General features: G+C 36.3%; 1 protein-coding gene, 1 long non-coding RNA gene and 2 pseudogenes across 3 annotated transcripts; all 4 read left to right on the forward strand.

Moving 5' to 3' along the window:
- Nucleotides 1–2,273: 2,273 nt before the first annotated feature.
- On the forward strand, nt 2,274–3,956 carry LOC148554229 (uncharacterized; annotated as a pseudogene).
- Nucleotides 3,956–5,819, forward strand: LOC148554230 (uncharacterized). The gene is made up of 3 exons (XM_088495048.1): nt 3,956–4,216; nt 4,328–4,843; nt 5,118–5,819. The coding sequence occupies exons 1-3, from the start codon at nt 3,956–3,958 to the stop codon at nt 5,817–5,819; spliced, it is 1,479 nt and encodes a 492-aa protein (XP_088351174.1).
- Nucleotides 5,820–6,552: 733 nt separating this feature from the next.
- On the forward strand, nt 6,553–7,330 carry LOC148554231 (uncharacterized). Its single transcript, XR_015892079.1, has 3 exons — nt 6,553–6,645; nt 6,759–6,806; nt 6,990–7,330. It is a non-coding gene; the product is annotated as an uncharacterized LOC148554231 (long non-coding RNA).
- A 292-nt stretch (nt 7,331–7,622) lies between these two features.
- On the forward strand, nt 7,623–9,590 carry LOC107607782 (uncharacterized; annotated as a pseudogene). The gene is made up of 4 exons (XR_015892372.1): nt 7,623–7,723; nt 7,864–8,148; nt 8,236–8,343; nt 9,015–9,590. The product of XR_015892372.1 is annotated as an uncharacterized LOC107607782 (transcript).
- Nucleotides 9,591–25,073: the final 15,483 nt, after the last annotated feature.

Consider the following 25,073-nt stretch of genomic DNA (forward strand, 5'->3'; position numbering starts at 1 on the left):
ATTTTCCGTCTGTAATTAAGTAGACAAAACGCGTGTTTTATTAAATTATTACAGACGGAAAATCCATCTGTAATTTAAATAAAATCCGTCGGAAATATTGAAAACCCTAGTTGAAGATTAACTCCATTCACTCGCCATTCACACCTAGTTACTCGCCATTCACTCCATTCACTCGCTATTCACTTCGCCCTGCACCCCGCCGCCCACAGCCACAGCAGTCTCTGCCGCCACTGCAGCCACGCAGCCCCGCATCAGCCCTCGCAGCTCCCCGCAACTCCCACAGCCTCGCAGCCACCGCAGCCCCTACACAGACACAGCCTCCACTGCCACCGTAGAAGATCTATCGCCGTCGGATTCCGAGCTTCTTTTCATTCCAGATCAGCGCTTTCTTTGTCAAATTCTCTTCGCGCAACTGGTAGATCGCAAACCCTAACTTTTCTATTCGTTCGTATTTTGTATTTTTCTTCAGCTGATGCTTTTTTTGCTCGTTACTCTCTCACAAAATCGGTTGTTTCGTTTTCCTCATTAATCATTTTTTTATTCATAATTGTTCATAAGCAATGATAATATTGAATGCTGTGTACTTTGTGAATTTCGTTCATAAAATGTCTATTAAGCAGTTCATAATTTTGTTCATAATTGAGTACATATGAAAGGGTTGTTGGTTGCGAGAAAATCTACATAGCATAATGGATGTTGGTGGTTAAATTGCTGTGAAATAAATCACGACATATATTGATCTTTTGTCAATTATCTGATCCTCATTCTTTTCTTTTAGAAACCATACTTGGTACATATCTCCATTTTGCATGAGCATTATTCTCTTGAAGAGTTTCTATCAACAACTATGATACTACAGTCTTTTATTTATTTATGTTATGTTATTTGTGCCATTTGGTGTAGGATTCCCAAGGCAAATTTCCCTATTGATTTGATCATACAAGTTGATCACTCCAGCTTTCATTTGCATAAGGTTTGTCAAATCTCTCATTTAATTCTATAGAACACTTGGTGTACTTATATCATAAGAACGATCAGTCTTTGTGTCTAATTCTTAGTAATCTGTATAAAGGTCCTAAAGTTAAAAATTTATTCTCTTCAAAATATTCTTTCTGAAAAGTTATTTTTAAGGGATTAGTTACTGTTTTTGAGATTAAAAAAAATAGAGGTTCTGGCCCTGAACTGCTCGGCTCTGAATTATAAGTTAGGAATATTTTTCTAAGGTCAACTTGTATTGCCTTGTGGCAGGGATTTATGAGATTAAAAATCTGGATTCTTCAATGTTTAAATTTTAAAATGAACATCAACATGAGCATGAGCTTGTCATGATGTCATCTTTTGTTATGAGTTGTTTATAGTTGTACTAAAAATATATGGTTCCAGAGCTGAAATATAACTATTTTAGAATGTTTAAACTGCAGTGATGTGCCTAATTGTTGGTGTCACACAATGATTGGCTATGCTTGTAATTTAAGAGATGTATATTAACCACGGTAACCAACTCTGTGATGAACTATTTATTAGAGTTCTTTACATGAATTAATCAATACATCTGTGATGAAAATTCTGGCTTGTTTATTTCTTCATCCTGTTGTTTGTATATGGAGATATCAAAGGGTCTACCATGCTTGTGGATTTAAACTTCTAGTTTAGTCTGATTGATAGTTTACAGCTGAGAAATTCCAAAAAGAGGACAGTACTTATGCTAAATTTTGATTATTTAAGTTTTACAGCTAAGATATTTTTTCATATACAAACTTTTCAATTAAATGTCTCGGTTGGCAATGATTAGAGAAAGCGATCTAATTTTTCATGCCAGTTTTTGTGTATAGTTTTCACTTTTCAGTATCTGATTAGTGATTATAGCTGGTCTAGCTCAGATTTTATGCATTTACGTATATTTAGTTCTGTAAATGCAATATTATTAGTACAACTTACAAGTTATATGCAATACTTGTGGAACATTTTCAAGACTATGGGGTAGAATTATATCTGTACCGAACAGCATATTTGGTAGCTTGACCATGAAAAAGCAGGGCGAGTTTTGAAGCTTGACTCAATCAAGAGGTTAGTGCAATTCTTGTGTTGTAAATTTTATTGATTTCTAGGGTATTGTATCATAAATGAAATATTACTTGTGTTGTGTTGTGTTGTTGCTTGTATTACATTGAAAACATTGATATGGTTAAATATTGATAGGATGTTGTATGATAGATGAAATGTTGCTTGTGTTGGATGATTTATAGGTACTAAAAATATCGAATTCGTAAGAAATGTCTTGGCACCATCGAGTGTGGATGTATGATAGGTTGAATCCAACAAGAGGGGGTATTAAACCTGAGTTTTATGACAAGGTTGAGGAGTTTATAGAAACAATTAGTAAGTTAGATGTTGTGAAGTCGGAAGGAAAGTGTAGATGCCCATGCGTTAAGTGTAGATGCACAAATTATAAAGAGCTGAACATTATTAAGATGCATTTGTGGGAAAAGGGGTTTATGCCAAATTATTGGATTTGGACAGAACATGGAGAGATTGATGACATAGGGATTAATCAGATGGGATTCAATAATTGTGGGGAAGGTGGTTCAGGAAGTGGTGCAAATGTGGAAGAATGTGATATGTATGACATTAGCTGGGAGGACAACTCCAGAAGGTATCATGAAATGGTTTTCGATTCTGCTGGTCCAGAGGATCCTCATGTAGAGGCTAAAAACTTTTTTGATCTTCTTGAGGCAGCTCAAAAGCCTTTGTGGGAAGGTTGTGTGCACTCTCAACTATCGATAGCTGTTAGAATGCTATGCATTAAGGCCGAGGGAAACCAATCACAGGAGTCATTTAAGCAGTGGGCCACCTTAATTAGGGAAATTGCTCCTGAGGGTAGTGCCATACCTAGGGATTACTATGAGGCTAAGAAGTTAGTGCAAAAGCTTGGATTGAAGGCAATCAAAATAGATTGTTGCTCAAACAATTGCATGTTGTATCGAAAAGACGATGCTGCTCTAACTAGTTGCAAGTTTTGTGAAGCACCTAGATTCAAGCCTATTTCCGATGGTGGTTGTAAGTCCAAGAGAGTTCCTGTCAGACGGATGCACTACTTACCCTTAATCCCTAGACTTTGAAGGCTTTATGCGTCAATTCAGCTCCGCACATGACATGGCATATAAAAAACCAACATGATGATGGCGTGATGACCCATCCGTCACATGGGGAGGCATGGAAAAGCTTTGACTGCATCCATTCTGATTTTGCTTTGGATCCTAGAAACATTAGGTTAGGTCTTTGCTCTGATGGGTTTACCCCAAATATCCAATTTAGCAAGCCTTATTCTTGTTGGCCCGTAATTGTAATTCCATACAATCTACCTCCTGGAATGTGTATCAAAGATCCTTATTTGTTCTTGACTTGCTTAATACCTGGTCCCAATAACCCTAAAGCCAACATTGATGTATTATTGGGACCCTTGATTGACGAATTAAATGAGTTGTGGAATCCTGGTGTTTTAACGTATGATATTGTAGAAAAGAAGAATTTCGTCTTAAAGGCAGCATTGATGTGGACTATCAATGATTTCCCGGCTTATGGGATGTTGTCTGGGTGGATGACACAAGGAAGATTGTCATGTCCTATTTGCATGGAGGATACCAAGTCTTTTACACTATCACATGGAGGCAAGGCATCATGGTTTGATTGTCATCGGAGGTTTTTGCCGATAAACCACCCTTATAGGCGCAATAAGAATGACTTTAGGAAGAATAAAATAGAAAGTGAAGAGGCTCCTACCAGATTAAGTGGTTTGGAGATTTGGCAAAGGGTTAAAGGACTTGGGAAGATATCAGATAATGGAAAGTGGATCAAATTGCGAGAGTATGGTATTACTCACAATTGGACTAAGCAAAGTGTATTTTAGGAGTTACCTTATTGGAAAGATAACCTGGTTCGTCACTGTCTTGATGTAATGCACATAGAGAAGAATGTGTTTGATAACATAATGAATACTGTTATGGACACTGATAGAACTAAAGACAATGAAAAAGCTAGGTTAGACCTGGCTGAACTGTGCAAGCGTCCAGATTTACATTTGCGGCATGTCGGTGATAATTGTTGGTCCAAACCTAAGGCAGCTTATACTTTAACTTCTGAACAACAACAAGACGTGTATAGGTGGGTGCAACAACTTAGATTTCTGGATGGTTATGCATCTAACCTTGCTAGATGTGTAAGTCTTTTCTAGGGGAGATTTATTGGTATGAAGAGCCATGATTGTCACATTTTTATGCAGTGCTTGCTTCCAACTGCGTTCAGAGAACTACCTACAAATATATGAAAGTCTCTTACCGAGTTAAGCCAGTTTTTCAAAGACTTGTGCTCAACCACCCTCAAGGTTCATGATTTAGAGGTTATGGAGCAGAATATTCCCATTATCCTTTGCAAGTTAGAAAGGATATTTCTCCCGGGATTCTTTAATGTGATGGAGCATTTGCCAATTCATCTAGCATATGAGGCACGTATGTATGGACCTGTCCAATATAGGTGGATGTATCCGTTTGAACGGGTGATAGGAGCATTCAAGCGAACAATGAAAAATAGAGCAAGGGTTGAAGGTTCAATTTGTGAGGATTTCTTGGCAAAGGAGACTTCAAGTTTTGTTTCTTTCTACTTTGAACCACATATCTTATCGAGGCGAACCCGTGTGGGAAGAAATGATGACGACGGAGACAAAATTAAAGCTTCTTTATTAATATTTAATAGATCTGGTCGCAAGGTTGGAAAAGCTAAAGATCATTGGTTAGATGAACGAGACAAGGCAGCAGCTTATTTGCATATTCTACTCAATGAAAGTAAAGTTAGCCCTTTCTATATGTAAGTGCCCAAATCTTTTATTAAACAGTTAATTACACTTGTTCTACTAACGAATCCCATAGCTTATAAAACTCTAGTCCTACTTTTATCAAGGTTTTGGAAAGAAACTTGTCCTGGAGAAAGCGATGACCAATTCCCCCTTGGTTTGCATCATATGTAAGTGCATAAATTCGTATCATTTATTGTAAAGGTTTCTAGCTAAAGATTTGCATCACATATCACTTCTATTAAATAATTTGTTGCATGTTTCTAACTAGGTTCAAAATCAATGCAATGAAATTGTTGATCCTGGTTTGCAATCACTTTCTTGGGGTCCTTCAAACAAAGCAACAAGTTATCCAATTTATAAAGTAAATGGATATACATTTCATACCCTTGCAAGGGCAAAAGGAAAAAAAACCGATAACACCGGTGTGTTTGTTAAAGGTGATATAGGCAACGGGGAAAGTGATTGGTTTGGAGTATTAGAAGATATACTCGAGCTTGAATACACTGGTAGTGACTCTAATCAAGTTGTTTTGTTCAAATGTCAATGGTATGATCCAAGTCGTCCAAATGGAACACGTATTCATAATGACTACAAAATAACTGAAGTCAACCATAGTAAAAGATATCGCCACTATGATCATTTCATTGTCGCCCAAAAAGCTAAACAAGTTTACTTCTTACCTTATCCTGGAAATTGCAAGTCTATGTGGCGTGTTGTTGTAAACACTAAACCAAGAGGTCGAATTGAAATCAATCATGTACATGTAGAGGAGGATGAGGAAGAGAATGATGTAGCTTATCAAGCGGATGAGAGCAATCCTTCTAGGATTTCTGACACCGAGCCTCCTATCAGTCTTAAGTCTCCATTTGGAGAGGACCGCATTGTCGAATTGTCCATCGGCTCTAGTTCTAGGGTTAATAAAAATGAATATGATGATGTTGCAGACTTTGATGATGATATTGATTTTTAATAGGGTAATCATATATTGTTCTTTACATATATTGTTCTTAATTTGTTTATACATCCTGTTGTGGGACTTTTATATTGTTACTAGTATCCAAGCCTCTCCATGATTTTATTATTCTGTTTCTGTTTTTGTAACCGCTGCTACCATTTTCTTTCTTAGCAAGATTTTCTATGTTCTGCACCTTCTCTAAATAAGTGAAAGATTCTGCTTTCCCTTAATTTATTCGTTTATTTTGATTTATGGTGCATACATATTCTCAAAATTCAATTATGTTTTTTGGATACTAGTCAAAAGTTTTTGCTTCGAAATCTTATACATGCACCTGAAATGTGTGAAAATCTAATTAGTGTTCAAAAATTCAAAAAGGATAATGATTCTTATTTTCAATTTCATGAAGATCGTTGCTTTATAATTTCACAAGCCAATCATCAAATTCTCCTATGAGGAGTACCTAGAAATGGAGTCTATACTTTGAACATGTTGCTATTTCTTGTCCACATAAAACTGATTGTGCCTATATTCGATTTTCTACTCTTTCTTGTAATAAATCATATAGTAGTGATAATATTGTTAAATAAGATCAAGATGCATATCAGATATTAAAAAAAGTTATTTATTTCTAATTTTAAATTAGGTAGAAGTTAGCAAATAGAGTTACAAGAATCTTATCCCCTACAGCAACCTCTTTTAATGTGCCTCTTTACAACACATGCATGCTCTTCTCACAGTTTATATAGTTACAAAGTGATATCTCATTTGAGGCTCATGTCAACCAACCTATCCTCATTTGACACGTGGATGATAATTCCTGCTTACTTGGCATTCTGAGGTACGTTCTTGCATTGAATGGATTCTCAACTGTCAGACTTATCTTTCATTGTGTATAGTCTCTGAAAATCAATGAAATTAAATCATTAACATGCACAATTAAATTCAATGCAGATCAAGACTTCCCTTCAGATATTGACATTACAACGTGAGACTGACAAGGTAACTATTAATTTGATCATAACTGTCAAAATAGACCACATACTACAAAATTGTGTAGTTACTTTAAAAACTAATTATAGTTCTATTCGAGTCACTGAGTTAGGGTTATGTCGCACTGTTTCTAAGGTTTTGAAATTAATAGAATATTTAAATAGAAGTAAGCCTCTGCACTGCTGGTTGTAGGTCATGGCTCCTCGGGTCAAGGGTAAAGGTGTTAAGAGTCATAGAGGTTCTCGCACCACTGCCGCAGCCGCTATTTCAACCACCTCCACCTCTTCTGGGATTTCGGTTGTGCTAGATTTTCAGTCAGGACCACTTAGCCAGCAACCGTATTTGATGGTACCTAATCCAGGCTACACGGGTCTTCCTCCACCAAGTTGGCCTACTCTAGGATGTATGGGTCCCCCTCCTCCACCCCCTCCTCCAATTTCGATTCCTTCTCCGCTTCGCAATTCCAGTCTATTAGTTGATTCAGAGACACCTGGAAGCTCTAGTACATCTCCTCCATCAGAGACTGCATCAGTTCCTAATAGTGTCACAAAAGAAAGATTGGTTCCTGATGAAAAAACAAGGTAAAATTTGGATCTCTCCATAACTAATTTAGTATATTATTTTTCTCTATTAAATTTTATTATGCTATGTGACATGCATATGCTTCATGTGTCTGCTTCTTCTTTAAGTCATTACCACCATCTTCCTCCTCCTTCTCCTAACTAAATTAAATAAAGATGTCCCAAAAGACTGAAACAATTAGTTTCCTAACTTGTTAATTCTTTATGAAATTATCAGTTGGTTACCTTTTCCTCCTGGTTCTCAGAAGATTACAGAGATCATCAAGAAACGATATGATAAACCGTACAAAAAAGTTTGGAGATGTCCCTCTTCCGACAAAGAAGCTTTAGTTTAAGGAGTGGAAGGTAAAAGTGTTGGATTATTTATAATGATTGAATAACTTGTTCTTTCTTTTTTAGTCATAACTTGTCTTTAATCATAACTTGATTGAATATTGTCCATGTGATTTGAATCTTATAAGTAGCAACTTGATGAGTATGTGCAGAGCCACTTTCTTATTGATGATGATGATGATGAGTTTTTCTGGAGGGCTTTCAAGTATAGGACAAGTAAGCGATTTAGCCAAATGATGTCTGATATCCGTGAGGGTGTGGATACAACCCACGAATGGCTAATTTCCACTTACAAAAAGGTGTTGGAAAGGTACTGGGAAACAGATGAGAAATGGAAAAATATAAGGAAAAAAGCAAGGGAGAATCGAGCGTCACTCTTAGGTGGTTCTGTCTATTGCGGTGGTTCTATTCCATTGAGCTCAACTATAGAGAGGATGGTAATATAATTTAAGTGGATTTAGATCTTATTTAATAGACATCTATTTATATAAAATTTTTCTTATTTTGTGTTTTATGTGGAACAGAAGAAGCAGTTGGGCCGTACACCAACCCACGAGGAGGTCTTCAAAGAAACCCACACACTTAAAAGTGACAAGTCTAAATGGGTGGACAAGCGCTCTCAAGACACTCATGTGAGATATAGCATAAATGTTAAATTAATGACTTGCTGCCACTTGAATATTTATATGCCCTTTTGTTTTTCTAGTCATGTTTTGCACGGTTTATACTTTCCTCTCACAATTGCTTAATTTAATTAGGTCACAAAGGAGAAGCTAATTACCTAATTTATACTTATCTGGTCATGTTTTCCTTTCTTTTTATAGTGCATTTATCTTCTTTCCTTTCTTGTTCCATTTTGCTCTTTCTGTTTATTTAATAATAAGTATGAATTATTAGTCATGTGTATATGGTAAGTACTAACAGTGTACTGGTTAATTAATTAGTAGTATATTGGGTAATAATCAAGAATATGACAGTGGTAGTGCATGGTTCAGTGAAACTGACAAGAAACTCACCAATCTGTTATGTTGGTTAAGCTTGATTTGTTGAATAATCAAGATTGTATTAAAGAAAAGGGTTAGTGCAGTTAGGACCTAATCTGTTATGTTGGTTAGGCTTGATTTGTTGACCAACTCACCAACTCTATTTTGGTATCTCTTATGCATATATATATATTGTACGTGCATGAGACTCAGTAATGCATATATATATATATATATATATATATATTTGCTGCACTGTGATATGCATGGCTATTTGTCTTAATAATAATAATATAATTGATATAACCATTGTGCAACAGGAGAAGTTTATAAAAAAGTTAGCAGAAGTTCAGGCCCAACATGCCGAGGCTCAAGCACAAGGAATGGAGCTACAACCAATTGATGAAGATTTTATTTGGGAGGAAGTGTGTGGTGGGCAAAAGAAGAATCGAGTTTACGGAAAAGGGTCATTCTTTTCTAACTCTATCAAGTCTGGAACCACTTCTGCCAATTCTGTATCTGGAAGAGCACCAAGAAATCAAAATTTTGTTCCTGATTTGCGAGAACAGATTCATAATCTCAATGAAGAGCTTTTTCAGCGTGTTACTCAATAAACAGATGAGCGTATTAGTAAGTTGTTAGATACACGCTTGGCTCCTTTGGAAAAGACTCAAAAGAAGTTAGAAAAGTTGGAACGGGCAATTGGAAAGGCCAAGAAGGAAAAGCTGAAACAAAAGAAATGGAATGAGGCTTATGTTAGCTATTATGAGAAGGTTAGAGCGTCAAATAGTTCTAGTGCAGTTCCACTACCACTGCCACCACCGCCACCCTCAATGTCTTCGGATGAGGACTATGATGATGATGAGGATGAAGATGACACTGAAGACTATAGCTGATAGTTTTAGCATGGTTGAACAATATACTAGGAATTATAGTTGATGATCAATACATTTTGTTTATATTTTGAATTATATTGACTTGCTTGTTTATAGTACTTTTCTTTTAGTTTGATAATACGATGAATTTGTTTATTTTTTGAAATATTATAAATATTCGAATATAAATTAGATAAAAATTTGTATTAAATTTATATTTATTTTGTATGAAAACAAGTTTATTTTGTAATTAGAAAAAGTAAAAAAAATTCTATTTTACCTTACAGACGGATTTACAGACGGATTTTCTGTCTGTAATCATGATTTTCCAAAGTTTAAATTACAGACAGAAAATCTGTCAAAAAATCCGTCTGTAATTACAGACGAAAAATCCGTCTGAAAATCTATCTGTAATTACAGACAGAAAATCTGTCTGAAAATCCGCCTGTAATTACAGACGGAAAATCCGTCTGAAAATCCGCCTGTAATTACAGACGGAAAATTTGTCTGAAAATCTGTCTGTAATTACAGACGGAAAATCCGTCTGTAAGTTTGTCGCCTTCAGGAAATGGTGGGAGAATTTACAGAGGGAAAATCCGTCGGTAACTAGTAAAAATCCATCGATAATTTTCCGACGGAAAAAAAATCCGTCGGTAAATAATTTCCGACGGGGCTTTTACAGAGGGACAAAATCCGTTAGTAATTTCGTCGGTAACCAAAAATTCGTCTGTAATAAAGACTAAATCTATCTGTAAATCTGTCTGTATTTATCTATTTTCTAGTTGTGGGATCACCAACCCATCAATCAGCATCGGAGTATGTCTGAAGATACAAAGATGAATGGGCAGAAAAATAAAGGCCATGAAATAGGGTGCCTTTGATGTAGCGAAAAATGCGAAGAACTGCCGCATAGTGAGTAGTACGAGGAACTGACAAGAACTGGCTAAGTACATGAACTGGATAGGCGATGTCTGGTCGGGTGACAATTAAGTAGACGATACCTCCAACTAACTGTCGATAGAGAGTAGGATTATCCAAAACAATGCCATCCATAAGGGTAAATCGAACATTAGGCTCAAGGGGAGTAGACTCAGTGTGACTATCGATAATCCCGGCGCGAGCAAGAAGATCTGAAGCATACTTAGCCTGAGAGAGATAGATGCCATCATTTGTGGATATGACTTCGAGACCAAGAAAATAGCTGAGAGAACCAAGATCTTTCATCTCAAAGGTACGGTGAAGGGAGGCTTTGAGATCAGAGATACCATCAACATCATCTCTAGTAATGATCATGTCATCAACATATAAAAGCAAAAGAACAACTCCACGTTCACTTTTACGAATAAAAAGCACATTCTCATGAGGGCTGCAAGTGAAACCGAGATTGCAGATAGTGGTACTGAACTTGTCAAACCATTCACAAAGAGCTTGCTTAAGACCATACAGTACCATGCGAAGGAGACGGACTTTGCTAGAAGGACAAGGATAACCTAGAGGTGGTTTCATAAAGACCTTCTTTTTCAAATCTCCATTAAGAAATGTATTCTTCACATTCATCTAACTGAGAGACCATTTTTTGACCGCAGCAATGGCAAGAAGAGCTCGGACAGATGTGAGACGAGCAACAGGAGCAAAAGTCTCTTCATAGTCAATACCATATACTACTCTTGCGTACAACCTTGAGCAACTAAGTGTGCCTTATAACAGTCAATAGAGCCATCAGAGCGAGTCTTGATCTTGTATACCCATCTACTGCCCACAACTTTCTGATTAGAAGGAGGATCAACCAAATCCTAAATGTGTGCTTTTTCAAGTGCCTGTATTTCTTCCTGCATTGCTTGTTGCCAATTTGAATTTATGGAGGATTCTCTGAATGACTTAGGTTCATGTTGATGAAGAATAGTAAAAAAGCAATGATAATCAAGATGATGATGAGGTGGATTTCTTACCCTAGAAGAACAAGTGGAAAGAGGAGGCATGACGGTAGGAACAGGAGCGTCGTCCGGTCTGGAATCATCGGGAGATGGAGAAGGCGGAAGAGCAGGAGGCTGTAGAGAGTGACCCGAGATAGAACCTGTAGAATCATCACTAGGAAAAAGGTTAACATTGAGGTTAGTGAAAAAAGGTGACTGAGTAGGAAGAAAAGACTCAAATGAGGAAAATCGAGAAAATATGTGATGCTCCCATAAGACAACATGATGAGATACACAAATACGTTTAGAGAGAGGATCCCAACAATGATAACCCTTGTGTTCAGTGCCATAACCAAGAAAACAACACATGCGAGCCTGAGGTTCAAGTTTACTGTGTTCATAAGGCTGAAGAAGAATGAAACAAACACAACCGAAAACTCAAAGAGAATTGTAATCTAGAGAGGTATGATAAAGACGCTCAAAGGGAGTAACATTACCAAGAACAGAAGAAGGAAGTCTATTGATAACATGAACAGTAGTAAGAACAGCTTCACCCCAAGTATGCTCAGGACACGAAGAAGAAAGAAACATTGCATGAACAAGAAAACTCAGACAAAGTAAGAATAGCTTCACCCCAAGAACGGTATTTGCATTCAGCTCGGCCATTTTGTTGACATGTACCATGACAAGAAAACTCAGACAAAGTACCCTGTTCTACAAGAAAGGTTAAAAGTTTGGAATCACGATATTCCATGGTATTATCGCGTCGAAAAACCTTAATGACCTTGGAAAACTGAGTTTTAATCATAGTGGCAAAGTTAATATAAATCTGAGGTAACTCATGGTGATTAGTTATCAAATAAACCCAAGTAAAGCGTGAATAATAATCAATGAAAACGACAAAATATCGAGCTCCTCCTATAGAAGTGGTGGGAGCGGGGCCCCAAACATTAGAGTGGATAAGATCAAATGGAGAGCAAGCAAGAGAGGAATTATTGTGAAAAGATAAAGCAGGTGTTTGGCAGTTTGACCAGAAACGCAATCAAAAGACTCATTAGGAACCTGACCAAAAACACCCTAAGACACAAGAAGACGCAATTTTCCTAAGGAGCTGTGGGAAAGACGTTGATGCCAAAAGTGAAGGGTAGATGGAGAAGAAGCAACACAGAAATTTGGCACAGGAGAAATATAAAGATTCTCGAGTTCAAACAACCGTCCGACCTTACATCCAGTCCTGATGATTTGTCTCGTCTGACGATCCTGAACATGACAACCAGAAAAAAAATGTGACATCAAAACCCATGAAGGTTGTAGAAGGCTTAGAGAAGGGGGGTTGAATCTATAACCTTCTACAACCTTCAATGATGTAACCTTTTTATAACAATCTTTCAGTCTAAATCTGTTTGAACTCAGCAGCGAAAAATTTACGAGACAATTTCATTTTATCTCATGAATATCAAAAAACAGAACAGAGAGGGGAAGAGAGAAGCTAACACCATCATGTATCCTGGTTCAGTTGCCTTGTGCAATGCAACCTACATCCAATCTCCACCACAATAGTGGTGGAATTTCCACTATAGTTAAAGTATACATACACCAATTCCACAGGATTGACACAATCCTTTCACTCTCAAGTTCTAACCTAACTTGACTTGGTTATGCTAATACCTAACTCTTCAATCTTAGTGCTCACCCAACTAAGAAAGGGGTACCTCACTGGTACAAGATACAAGACACAAATCCAACCTAAAGAAATCTAAAATCACTCTAGGCTTTTCACTCAAGTGTATCACTCAGCATTTTAACACTCATTGGCTTTTACTTGAGCTCTCTCTTTATGCCTTTTCACACTCAAGAAATTACAGAAAGATATACATTGAAAAATAAAATTACAATCTGTAAAACATGCATTGAAGGAGATTGATGCTTCAACAGCCTCTGTAGCTATGTGATGAACCAGAATTGCTTAACTCTGATTTAGTTCCTCATTCTGGCGGAATGCTCCTTTGACTAGGAAGCATTGTCCAAGTTGATGAACATCTTCAGAGAACTCTTCTCAGAACAAACTTCAAAAACTGGTTTTCTCTCCTTACTTCAGAATAATGAAAAATTGACTTTTGTATCTCCTTTCATTTTGCTGAGTTGCTCTCTTCTGGGTCAACTCCTTGAGCTATGAGCTACCAACTTAGCCGTTCACTATCTTCCATTAATCCCCAATTTGGAATTTTGGAACAGATCCCTTTTTCTTGACCGAGTCCTCAGAACAGCAAAAAAAAAATATTTTCAATGGCAATCCCACATCTGAACCTTTAAGATACTACTTGGTCTCCAAGAAATAATCTTGGCCTTTGATTCACAGCAGTGTGTCTCAGAAATTACTTTTTCCATATATCTCAAAATGAAGTAGCAGAAAGTTGGAGAAGGAAGGAAGAAAGTAAGATGCATACAAAAGGAAATGAATCACCTTTAACCTCTGACTTAGCTTGATATGGTTTGATTTGGGTAATTAGAGCTCAACCTTTTTGTTTAACCCTTCTCTTGCTTTCTTCTTCGATGATAGACTTAGGAATGAAGCACTCTCTCTCTTCTCTGAGTTCTGTCCGAAATGAAAAAGGTGAACATTGCCTTTAGAGAAAGCATTTTGGAGGGATAAGCTTTGAGTGAGATCAATTCGGGCTTGGGTTGACTTTGTCCATTCAGCCCATTTGATTTCTTTGTTCTAAATTAATTTGGGCTTATTTGTAAGTGTTGCATACTGTGAGGCTTCTGATTTTTATTTCAATGTCTTTGGGCTGCTGCAAGTGTGAATTTTGGCCTGCAACACTTTAAACAAAATCATCAAAACTAATTGGGTAATTAGCCCAATAAAATAATGTTTGTTATCATTAATCATATTAGTTAATTTCTTAACTCAACAACCCAGATCAACAAGTTGACCAACAGAAATAAGATTAAAGTTTAATTTGGGAATATAATAAGTATCAGGGAGATTGAGAGTTGACTGGGAGATAGAACCCGTGTGTGTTGCGTGCAAGAGGGAACCATTAGTAGTATTTACAGAAGGTGCATTTGTAGTGGCAGACAGGAACGAGAAAATATTACGCAATGGAGACATGTGATTAAAGCAACCCGAGTAAAAATACCATTTAGAATTACCTAGAGGAGTCGAAAAAGCAGCAGAGGTATTACCAGAAAGAGAGAGAAGATGCTGCAGAAGAGACGTAATATCATATAGAGAGACAGGAGATGGGTTGAGAGGAGCAGAGGTGGTAGATTCAGTAGTAGCAATAACAGCAGAAGCAGGCACAGTCTTAGAGAAGTTGGAATGAGAATGATACTTGAGTTGATCAGGACGTGGTGGGCGAGTAGGACAGGTAGTAATTAAATGGTTCGAGAGCTTGCAATAATGGCAGAACATCTGTGAACAATAGTAGCTAATGTGACCTTTTTGGTAGCATGTGCGACAGTCGGAGAAGAGGTGCACGGAGCAGTTACAATTTCAATAGAATTTACCCTTTCTGTCTGTGGCAGCAAAAACATATGATTTTTCCCTAATAGTAGACATAGAGATCAAAGAGAGGAAAGAAAACTGCAATTTCGGAGCAGAAAATGAGAAATCGGAGTACAGAATCGGAAAGAGCTCACCAAAAATTTTAGGGAGAGTTTCACTATCTGCCACATCAGCAGCCACATCAGCCAAGAAGGACACGTGGCAGCGTCTGAAAGAAGGAAGGAAAACACATCCGTGACACGTGGCAGCATCTAGACGGAGGAAGGAAGCACGCAGGTCAGCCAATCGGACCGGATCGGGTCCAGGTGCCGGGTCGGCACGGAGCAGTGGTGGGGCGACACGTGGATGGCGTTAGGCCGTTTGATCGAAGGCCCAATCTGACGGCTCAAGATGAATCTAGAAAGGAGAGGAACCTGGTGGTGGCAGCGTCTTACGGCGGTGCGTGGAGGCGCGTCCGACGGCGGATGGTAGCGATTCTGGTTGCGTTGGAATCACGGCGACAAGATGAACACGGTGGTAACGGAGGAGACGAACCAAAGCGTCGAAAAGTGATCGAAAAATGGGGCCAAAGAGCACTGCCGAGAAAGAAAAACAACGGGACTATGAACTAATTTTCATAGAAAAAAAACCTATGCTCTTGATGCCATGTTAGAAACAAAAGACTGAAATGGAGAAAGAATTTATGTATTGTTGAATTGTGTTCAAAGTATAATGTACAAGAGATATATATAACCGCTAGAAGAATTAAAATAATAAAAGTATAAAATCTTACAATTAATATACAGATATGCTTATAAATATAAATGATACTAATTGATTTAATTTGATTCTAATGATTCTCTAATAAATATGTTCATTTGTCAATATTATATATGTTTGGGATTCAAGGAAGCGTTTTAGATTCATAATATTGGAACCATTCAGAAGAAATTAGTATTCTTGCATTGTTATATGTTAAAAGCTTTGAAACTTAAACATATATATCTACCTTGACATGGGGTTGATTCCATGAACGCCATTGAAGAAGTTATTAAACTTCACGCACCATGTTCTAGATTAATTGAAAGCTTAAAATTAACTAGCTAGAATGATAGAATGAAAACCTTGAAGAATCGACAAATTTATTATGAGAAAGTCTAGAGGGTCAGCACTTCTATTAAAATTTGGTCAGCATTTAATTAGTCAAAAAAAAAAAGAATAATTTTACACTATTAGATGAAATCTCACACTATTAAAAATACTAATAATAATTAATTAATAATTATAAATTATAAAACTTGCTGGGTCTAACACTAACTAGCAAAGGAAAAACCACATTCGAACCTTCCTAATAAACACAACAATCAATTATTTGAAGATGCATTAGCATTTACCAGATACTCTTGAGTAAATTAAAGATGGATATGAATTTATTGGTTATACAAACATGAACATGCATTGTCATCTTCCAGTACCCAATAACATGGAATCTAGGTTTAAGGCATCAACCCCAATGCTACTAATATCACTTATTACACCCCCCCCCCCCCTCTTTCTTCAACATGAAAGGCAGATGAGGATGCAATGCAATAATCACTTTCAACTCTAAGTCTCTCAAGTTCCATTGCCACTTGTTTCATTATTGTAGGTCTTTCCTCTCCCTTCAACTTCAAGCATCTCAATGCAATATTGCCAAAATTCAATAATATTGCCTAACAACTAGTTTTTTTAAATTTCTTACTATCTTAAAATTAGTAATAACTATAGAACATGTGGAATCTTTTGATGTCTATGTGTTGGATATATTTATTCGAGATAAATATATTTATATTCAATTATATCCTAATAAAAAATAAAAAATATTTATTTTAGTATATTAAAAAATTTATACATATCAATATGATAAAAATATAGGTAAATAAACAAGTAAATTACATTATCAAAAAATATCTTGTTGTTCGACCTTGGACTCGGGTTATAAATTTTAAATTTTATGTTATAAATTCTAATTTTAAATTTTTTAAAAGTAAAAATAAAAAACAATAATTTTACAATAAAAAATAAGTTAATATTAACTACTTAAAAGTTTATTTCACATACTTTTTCTTTTGGATATAGACAACAGTCCTAATTATTATGTCAACCTTTTTTTTTTAAATAAAAGAAACGCTTTTCTTTTTGTGATTAAGGTATATATATAGCCCGCTCGAACTCAATAATTTATACTTTAAAAAAGAAAAAGATCGCCTATGATAGAGCACACCAGCAAAAGATATGGCTGTAAACGAAAGAAAACCTGATGGGAAGAATATCTAAGTATCTAGCATATTCCAAATACGGTTAAATCTCTGTGGTTCTTTTTAATTTGAAAGGACAAAAGGTGAAGCCATCCCAATTCAATGCCTAAAACATGTATGTGCTCCATCCTTCTTTTTCTGGAAGTGAGTAAAACGATCTCGTGAATTAACTTGAATTTTACTCATTAATAATTTAATAAGTTTGAGCTCATAAATTTGTAAGTCAATTTTAAATTTAGATGAGTTTTTGTGACCGAACTTAATTTTATATATATATATATATATATATATATATATATATATATATATATTTTATATTTTTAATTTATAATCATTAATAATATATAATTTTACATACAAATAATTATATCAATAATAATGTTTGTTAAATATACAAGAGCGCATTGTTTTTATTTTCGTCAGGTATAAATTATAATATCTTTATTTATTTTATTATAGGTTAAATAAATATAAAATAAAACGTAACAAATTTAACTAAATTATTTATAATAAAAAAGAATGACATACCTATAAATTAATATTTTAATATAAAATTTTATAATCATCTTTTTATATATGAAATTACTAGAGGACATTGATGAGTTTGAAAAACTCTAAATTAATATCAGTGATGACTAAACATTATTAATATAATTAATTACAAATTATTAAATTAATTTTGAATTAAATAATGATCAAAATAATTTTGCAATGCATATTTTTTTATTGGGCCGAACAGAAAAGAAGAATTATTACAAGCCCAATATGCTTAAAAACATTCATCCTTGATGTTAAAATTATTGTGATAATAGTGGCTGAAACAAGTGTTTTATTAAATGGGCCAGCAATTATGATACAAGCCCAATTAAAAGTCTTGGTATGAGACCAAATATGCTTGGTCCGAAATTAAAAGGAAATGGGGCACAATATTGTTTTATCCATTTAACAAATGAAACACATTCCTTTGATTATGTTGCTACATGCTCCAACGGATATCACTTTTATCCTTTGATGGAATCCAAATTTTATTAATTGGAGAGAGTTGGTCTTTGATTTGATGGACATCATTAAGCTACACGTTGCTAAGCAAAAGGAGTGGAAAAATCAATTTAACTTTATTCTCTTTCTTTGCTTCATTAATTATTGTTCACAACTTCTCTCTCTCATCTTTCTTTCTTTTCTTCGGTCATGTCACAGGAAACTATGGAAGCTAAGTTGAGCTAACAAAAGAAAGAAGGAGCTACATGCATCAAGACCATCGAGCTGATGGCAAGAAAACATAAAAAATGTAGTGGCTAAGATCTTCAACCATGAAAGGAAAGATATGGTGATGAGATCTCAGCCTCTCCATACCAAAAATGGATAAAGAAGATTTCGGCCAGCAAGGAGAAGATCCTTGGAAGGATGGCTTGTCACTGCTTTTGGGTTCACTCATCACAGAAGGTAGCTAGGGTGGCTACGTGAGGGAGGAAGCAAAAGTAGAGCAGAAGAAGCCATCATCATCATGAAGCATCAAGGGCCAAAAATTCATCTTGGAGAGCAAAGAAGAGATGAATGGCTCGGATTGATGAAGAGTGGTAACCAAGGAAGGACTAGAGGTAATTGCATGTTTGGTTTTGCATGTGTTATCTCTTTGTTCATCTATGTTGTGTTTCATGATTCTGTGGGAATCCCCTTGTAAGTTGAGTTAGCACTTTAAAGTCTGTAATCAAGAAGATTATAGTGAAATTCCATCATGGTTGTGATGGAGACTAGATGTAGGCTGCACTGCACTTAGTAGCTGAACCAGGATATATCTGGGTGTAATTTTCTCTCTTCTCTACTCCATTTCTGTTTCTACTGCACATGAGCTAAAATTGAAAAATATCTCGTGCCAAGTGACGAGACAAAAATAAAAGTCTCGTGCCAAGTGACGAGATAAAAATAAAAGTCTCGTGGCTAGGGACAAGACAAAAATCAAAGAGTCTCCTGAAGTTATTTCAAAGACCAGCAAGTGTTACTGAGCGAAAAGGGGGCTAAGATTCAACCTCCCCCCTTCTCTTAGCCACTGAAAACCATCAATTGGTATCAGAGCTTGGTCTCAAAGAGATCAAGCTTTGCAGCTTGGAGAAAAGATCCAGATGGCAGAAAGCAGTGGCTCTAATCTGGTGTCCTACAACCTTACAGAAGGACAGTCCAGCAATAGACCGCCTCTTTTCAATGGGAAAAACTATACCTATTGGAAAGAAAGAATAAAGATCTTTGTGCAAGAAGTAGACTACAGACTCTGAAAGATCATCCTGGAAGGTCCTCAATTTCCAACTAACACAAGTGCTGAAGGAGTAGTCACTCTTAAACCAGAAGCAAGCTGAACCGAGGAAGATAGGAAGAAGGTGGAGCTAAATGCCAAAGCTGTCAACTTGCTCAACTGTGCTATCAGCTTCGAGGAATACCGACAGGTATCACGATGCACAACGGCAAAGAAAATCTGGGACAAACTCCAAATCACTCATGAAGGAACCACCATTGTAAAGAAGACTCATACAGATATATTGAACAGAGAATATAAAATATTTGCAATGAAGGAAGGAGAGTCCATTGATGAACTGTTTGAACGATTCAACATCATCATTGTTGGCTTAGATGCTCTGGAAATTACGTATCCTGATTCTGTGCTTGTGAGGAGAGTGTTGAGATGTCTCACAAAATAGTGGGAAATAAAAGCTTTAATTATTTCTAAAAGCAGTAGCTTAGATTCCATGACATGTGATGATTTGAGAGGAAACCTTCTTGCTTTTGAAAACACTTATTTGAAAAAAGATTCAAAAAAGAAAAGAATTGCTTTTTCTTCTGTAACTAACTCTCTGGATGATGAATCCAGTGATAACTCTTCTGAAAATGAGTTTGTGCTGTTTGCCAAAAAATTCAAAAAAATGGTAAAGCTCAAAGGCAAAGGCAGCAGCTCAAGGAAAATGAAGAAAGACCTTAGCAAAGTAACTTGTTACAACTACAAGGAAGTGGGACATTTCAAATCTGATTGTCCCAAGTTAAAGAAAGAGGAGAAGCCAAAAAGAGGAAAGAAGAAGGGACTGATGGCTTCATGGGAAGATTTGGAAAATGACTCAGATGATGATAATGAGGAATCCGAGACCAAGTCACAACCATGTCTCATGGCAGATCACATAGATCAGGTGTGCCTAGCATCCAAACGGAAGGAGAATATGTGGTATATAGATAGCGGATGCTCTAGGCATATGACCGAAAAGACAACCTTCTTCATAAAACTTGATGAATATGATGGAGGACTTGTCACTTTCGGTGATGATGCAAAAGGAAAAATAGTGGCTGTTGGGAAAGTTGGTAAAAACTTTTCATCTTGTATAAATGATGTCCTTCTTGTAAATGGTTTGAAACATAATTTACTTAGTGTTAGTCAATTGTGTGATTTGGGTTTTGAAGTTATTTTTAGGAAGTTTGTATGTTTGGTTGTTTGTGAGAAAACTGGAGATATTTTATTTGAAGCTAAAAGATGCAATAATGTGTATGGATTAACTCTTGAGGACTTGAAAGAACAAAATGTGACATGTTTTACATCTCTTGAATCTGAAAAATGGCTATGGCATAGAAAGTTCGGTCATGCAAGCATGTACCAAATTTCTAAGCTAGTCAAGAAAAATTTGGTTAGAGGAATTCCAAATATCAAATTTGATAAGGATCTCACTTGTGATGCTTGCCAATTGGGCAAACAAGTTAAATCTTCTTTTAAACCTAAAGATGGAATCTCAACCAAAAGGCCATTAGAGATGTTACACATTGATCTTTTTGGTCCAACAAGAACTCAAAGTTTAGGAGGTAAATACTATGGTCTTGTGGTGGTAGATGATTACTCTAGATTTGGTTGGGTACTTTTTATTGCTCATAAAAATGATGCTTTTCATGCCTTCTCCACTCTTTGCAAGAAAATTCAAAATGAAAAAGATTTAAAAATTGCCCATTTGAGAAGTGATCACGGAAGAGAATTTGAAAACCAAGATTTTGAAAAATTCTGTGATGACTTGGGAATTTCTCATAACTTTTCATGCCCTAGAACACCTCAACAAAATGGGGTGGTTGAGAGAAGGAATAGAAGCCTTCAAGAAATGACTAGGGTCATGCTTTGTGAGAATGAGATTCCTAAATTTTTATGGGCTGAAGCTGTGAATACGGCTTGTTACATTTTGAATAGGACAATCATTAGAAAAGGGTTGAAGAAAACCCCTTATGAGCTATGGAAAGGAACCTCTCCAAATCTTAAGTACTTTCATGTTTTTGGATGCAAATGCTTTGTACTTAACAATAAAGAAAACCTTGGAAAATTTGATCCAAAATCCTATGAAGGAATGTTTGTTGGATATTCCACTACAAGCAAGGCCTATAGAGTTTATCTCAAAGAACATAGAACCATAGAGGAATCCATACATGTTACTTTTTGTGATTCTAATTTATTTTCCAATACTGTGATAGATAATGATTCAGATTGTGAAGAAGCTGGAACAAGTAAAGAAAACCCCAAATCTGCTCAAAATGAAGAATCTGCCAGTCCAGTTTTGTCTCGTCAGATTGAAGGAGACATTTCCAATTTGTCTCCTGAGCAGACACAAGAAACTGAAACAGTGAGACCACCAGAAACTCATCAAAGCTCAACACCACTCCGGAAGCCTAGAGAATGGAAGTCTATGAGGGGTTATCCTCATGACTTTATAATTGGTAATCCCTCTCAATGAGTAACAACAAGATCCTCCACCAAAAGGCAATCCGAACCAAGCAATTTTGCCCTCTTGTCACAAATGGAGCCCAACAATGTCAATCAAGCTCTTGAAGATCCATCATGGGTCAAAGCCATGCAAGAAGAGCTTGCTCAATTCGACAAGAATGAGGTTTGGACACTAGTACCCCATCCGGATGGTAAGAAAGTTACGGGTACTAAGTGGGTATTTAAAAATAAACTTGGTGAGGATGGACAAGTTGTTCGTAACAAAGCTAGATTAGTGGCCCAAGGTTACGATCAAGAAGAGGGTATAGATTTTGATGAGTCTTTTGCTCCGGTAGCTAGAATGGAAGCAATTAGATTGCTTCTTGCCTATGCTGCCTATAAAGGTTTCAAAATGTTTCAAATGGATGTTAAATGTGCTTTCCTTAATGGCTTTATTGATAGAGAAGTGTATGTGGCACAACCCCCCGATTTTGAAGATAAAGAGTTTCCAAATCATGTTTTCAAACTATCTAAGGCTCTTTATGGTCTTAGACAAGCTCCAAAAGCTTGGTATGAAAGGTTTAGTGCTTTCTTGTTGAAAAATCAATTTCAAAGGGGTACCACCGACACTATTTTTTTTATTAAAGCATCTAATGATGATATACTCCTTGTTCAAGTTTATGTTGATGACATTGTATTTGGATCGGCCAATGTATCCTTGTGTGAAGAGTTTGGAAAACTCATTACTAGTGAGTTTGAGATGAGTTTAATGGGAGAGCTAACTTTCTTTCTTGGCCTCCAAATTAAACAAACTCCTAGTGGAACCTTTGTTCACCAAGGAAAGTATGCAAAAGAACTTATAAAAAAATTTGGCCTAGAAAGTTCCAAACCAATGGGAACACCAATGCATCCTAACACAAAACTTGAAAAGGATGATGATGGCAAAGATGTGGATAAAACAAGGTATAGAGGAATGATAGGTTCACTCATGTACCTTACTTCTTCTAGACCGGACATTGTTCAACGTGTGGGTGTATGCTCAAGGTTTCAATCTCACCCAAAAGATTTCCATCTTTCAGCCGTTAAGCGCATCATTGATACATTAAGGGGACTAGTGATTATGGCTTGTGGTATCCTAAATCTGATAACTTTTGTGCACTAGGATTTTGTGATGCAGATTATGCGAGAGATAGAGTGGATAGACGGAGTACATCCGGCATGTGTTGCTTTATTGGAAGCTCACTTAACATGTGGTCAAGCAAAAAGCAAGCCACAGTGGCTCTATCCACAGCTGAAGCTAAATATATTTCTGCATCTGCATGTTGTTCACAATTAATTTGGTTAAAAACGCAATTAGAAGATTACAAATTAAAGATCAATAGTATACCCTTATTTTGTGATAATATGAGTGCTATAAACATTTCAAAAAATCATGTTTTGCATTCAAGAACCAAGCACATTGAGATAAAATATCATTTCATTAGAGAGCATGTGCAAAAGGGTACTATTGATATTCAATTTGTAAAATCTGAAGACCAACTTGTTGATATTTTTACAAAACCCCTCTGTGAAGACAAATTCTGCACTTTGAGAAAAAGTTTGGGAATGTTTGATTTAAGTTTCATTGATAACTTGTGAAATGTTGATTCTGCCCAGTTTTATCTCGTAGGAATAGAGGAGATAAAAATTAGAATGTGTTGAATGGGCTTTGAACAAGAGGGAGGCTGTGCAGAATTTAATGGGCCCTACCAAATCTCTTTAATCCCACCATGACAGTTTTGTTAGTTCCTCATTTTTGAAAATCACAATCCTTTTGTTGTCTCATCAAATCTTATTGGAAGGGGATAATGTCAAATCAAATCTTTCCTCTCAACTAATCCCTTGATTCAAGGAAACCACCTTTTTTAGTTTATTTTAAATAAATGGAAACTCCTTTGGTTAATAACTACGCGTTGCTCAGCAAAGGGAGTGGAAAAATCAATTCAACTTTATTCTTTCTTTGCTTCATTAATTATTGTTCACAACTTCTCTCTCTCATCTTTCTTTCTTTCCTTCGGTCATGTCACAGGAAACTATGGAAGCTAAGTTGAGCTACCAAAAGAAAGAAGGAGCTACATGCATCAAGACCATCGAGCTGATGGCAAGAAAACATAAAAAATGTAGTGGCTAAGATCTTCAACCATGAAAGGAAAGATATGGTGATGAGATCTCAGCCTCTCCATACCAAAAATGGATAAGGAAGATTTCAGCCAGCAAGGAGAAGATCCTTGGAGGAATGGCTTGTCACTGCTTTTGGGTTCACTCATCACAGAAGGTAGCTAGGGTGGCTACGTGAAGGAGGAAGCAAAAGTGGAGCAGAAGAAGCCATCATCATCATGAAGCATCAAGGGCCAGAAATTCATCTTGGAGAGCAAGGAAGAGATGAAGGGCTCGGATTGATGAAGAGTGGTGACCAAGGAAGGACTAGAGGTAATTGCATGTTGGATTTTGCATTGGTTATCTCTTCTCTCTCTCTGGCCGAACCGGTTCTGTTTCTTAGAGAAGAAGAAGTTGGCTTGGTTTTTGTTTCAACTGTGGAGGCTTTTCCCTTCTATAAAAAGGGAGAACAGCCACGGCTTGAAGCAAGGAGAAAGTGTGAGAGTGCAAGGCACAGAGTTCTCAAAGCTACCTGAGCTAACAGATTTCTCTTCTCCTTCAATGTATTCTGTTTTTTAATTTTCTGTTTAATTTTGTCATGTCTTGAGTCTCATGAAAAAAGACAAACAGTGAGGTTTGTATGAAAAAAAGCCATAGAGCAGAAAAAGGCAGAGAGTACAAAATTAAAAGAAAAATCCATAGATGTCCTTAGAGTTCCTTTGTTCATCTATGTTGTGTTTCATGATTCTATGGGAATCCCCTTGTAAGTTGAGTTAGCACTTTACAGTCTGTAATCAAGAAGATTATAGTGAAAGTCCATCATGGTTGTGATGGAGACTGGATGTAGGCTGCACTGCACTTAGCAGCTGAACCAGGATATATTTGGGTGTAATTTTCTCTCTTCTCTACTCTATTTCTGTTTCTACTGCACAGGAGCTAAAACTGAAAAATATCTTG

The sequence above is a fragment of the Arachis ipaensis genome, chromosome B7 (assembly GCF_059453495.1).
Source record: "Arachis ipaensis isolate K30076 ecotype BB chromosome B7, ASM5945349v1, whole genome shotgun sequence".
In the NCBI taxonomy this organism is placed as follows: Eukaryota; Viridiplantae; Streptophyta; class Magnoliopsida; order Fabales; family Fabaceae; genus Arachis; species Arachis ipaensis.

Excerpts from the sequence above, each read along its gene's own strand:
- LOC148554230 (XM_088495048.1), top strand. The coding sequence starts at position 3,956 with ATGCACATAGAGAAGAATGTGTTTGATAACATAATGAATACTGTTATG. Across the intron at positions 4,217-4,327 it reads CATCTAACCTTGCTAGATGT|TCTCTTACCGAGTTAAGCCA; the intron begins GTAAGTCTTTTC and ends AATATATGAAAG. Across the intron at positions 4,844-5,117 it reads TTCTACTCAATGAAAGTAAA|GTTCAAAATCAATGCAATGA; the intron begins GTTAGCCCTTTC and ends GTTTCTAACTAG.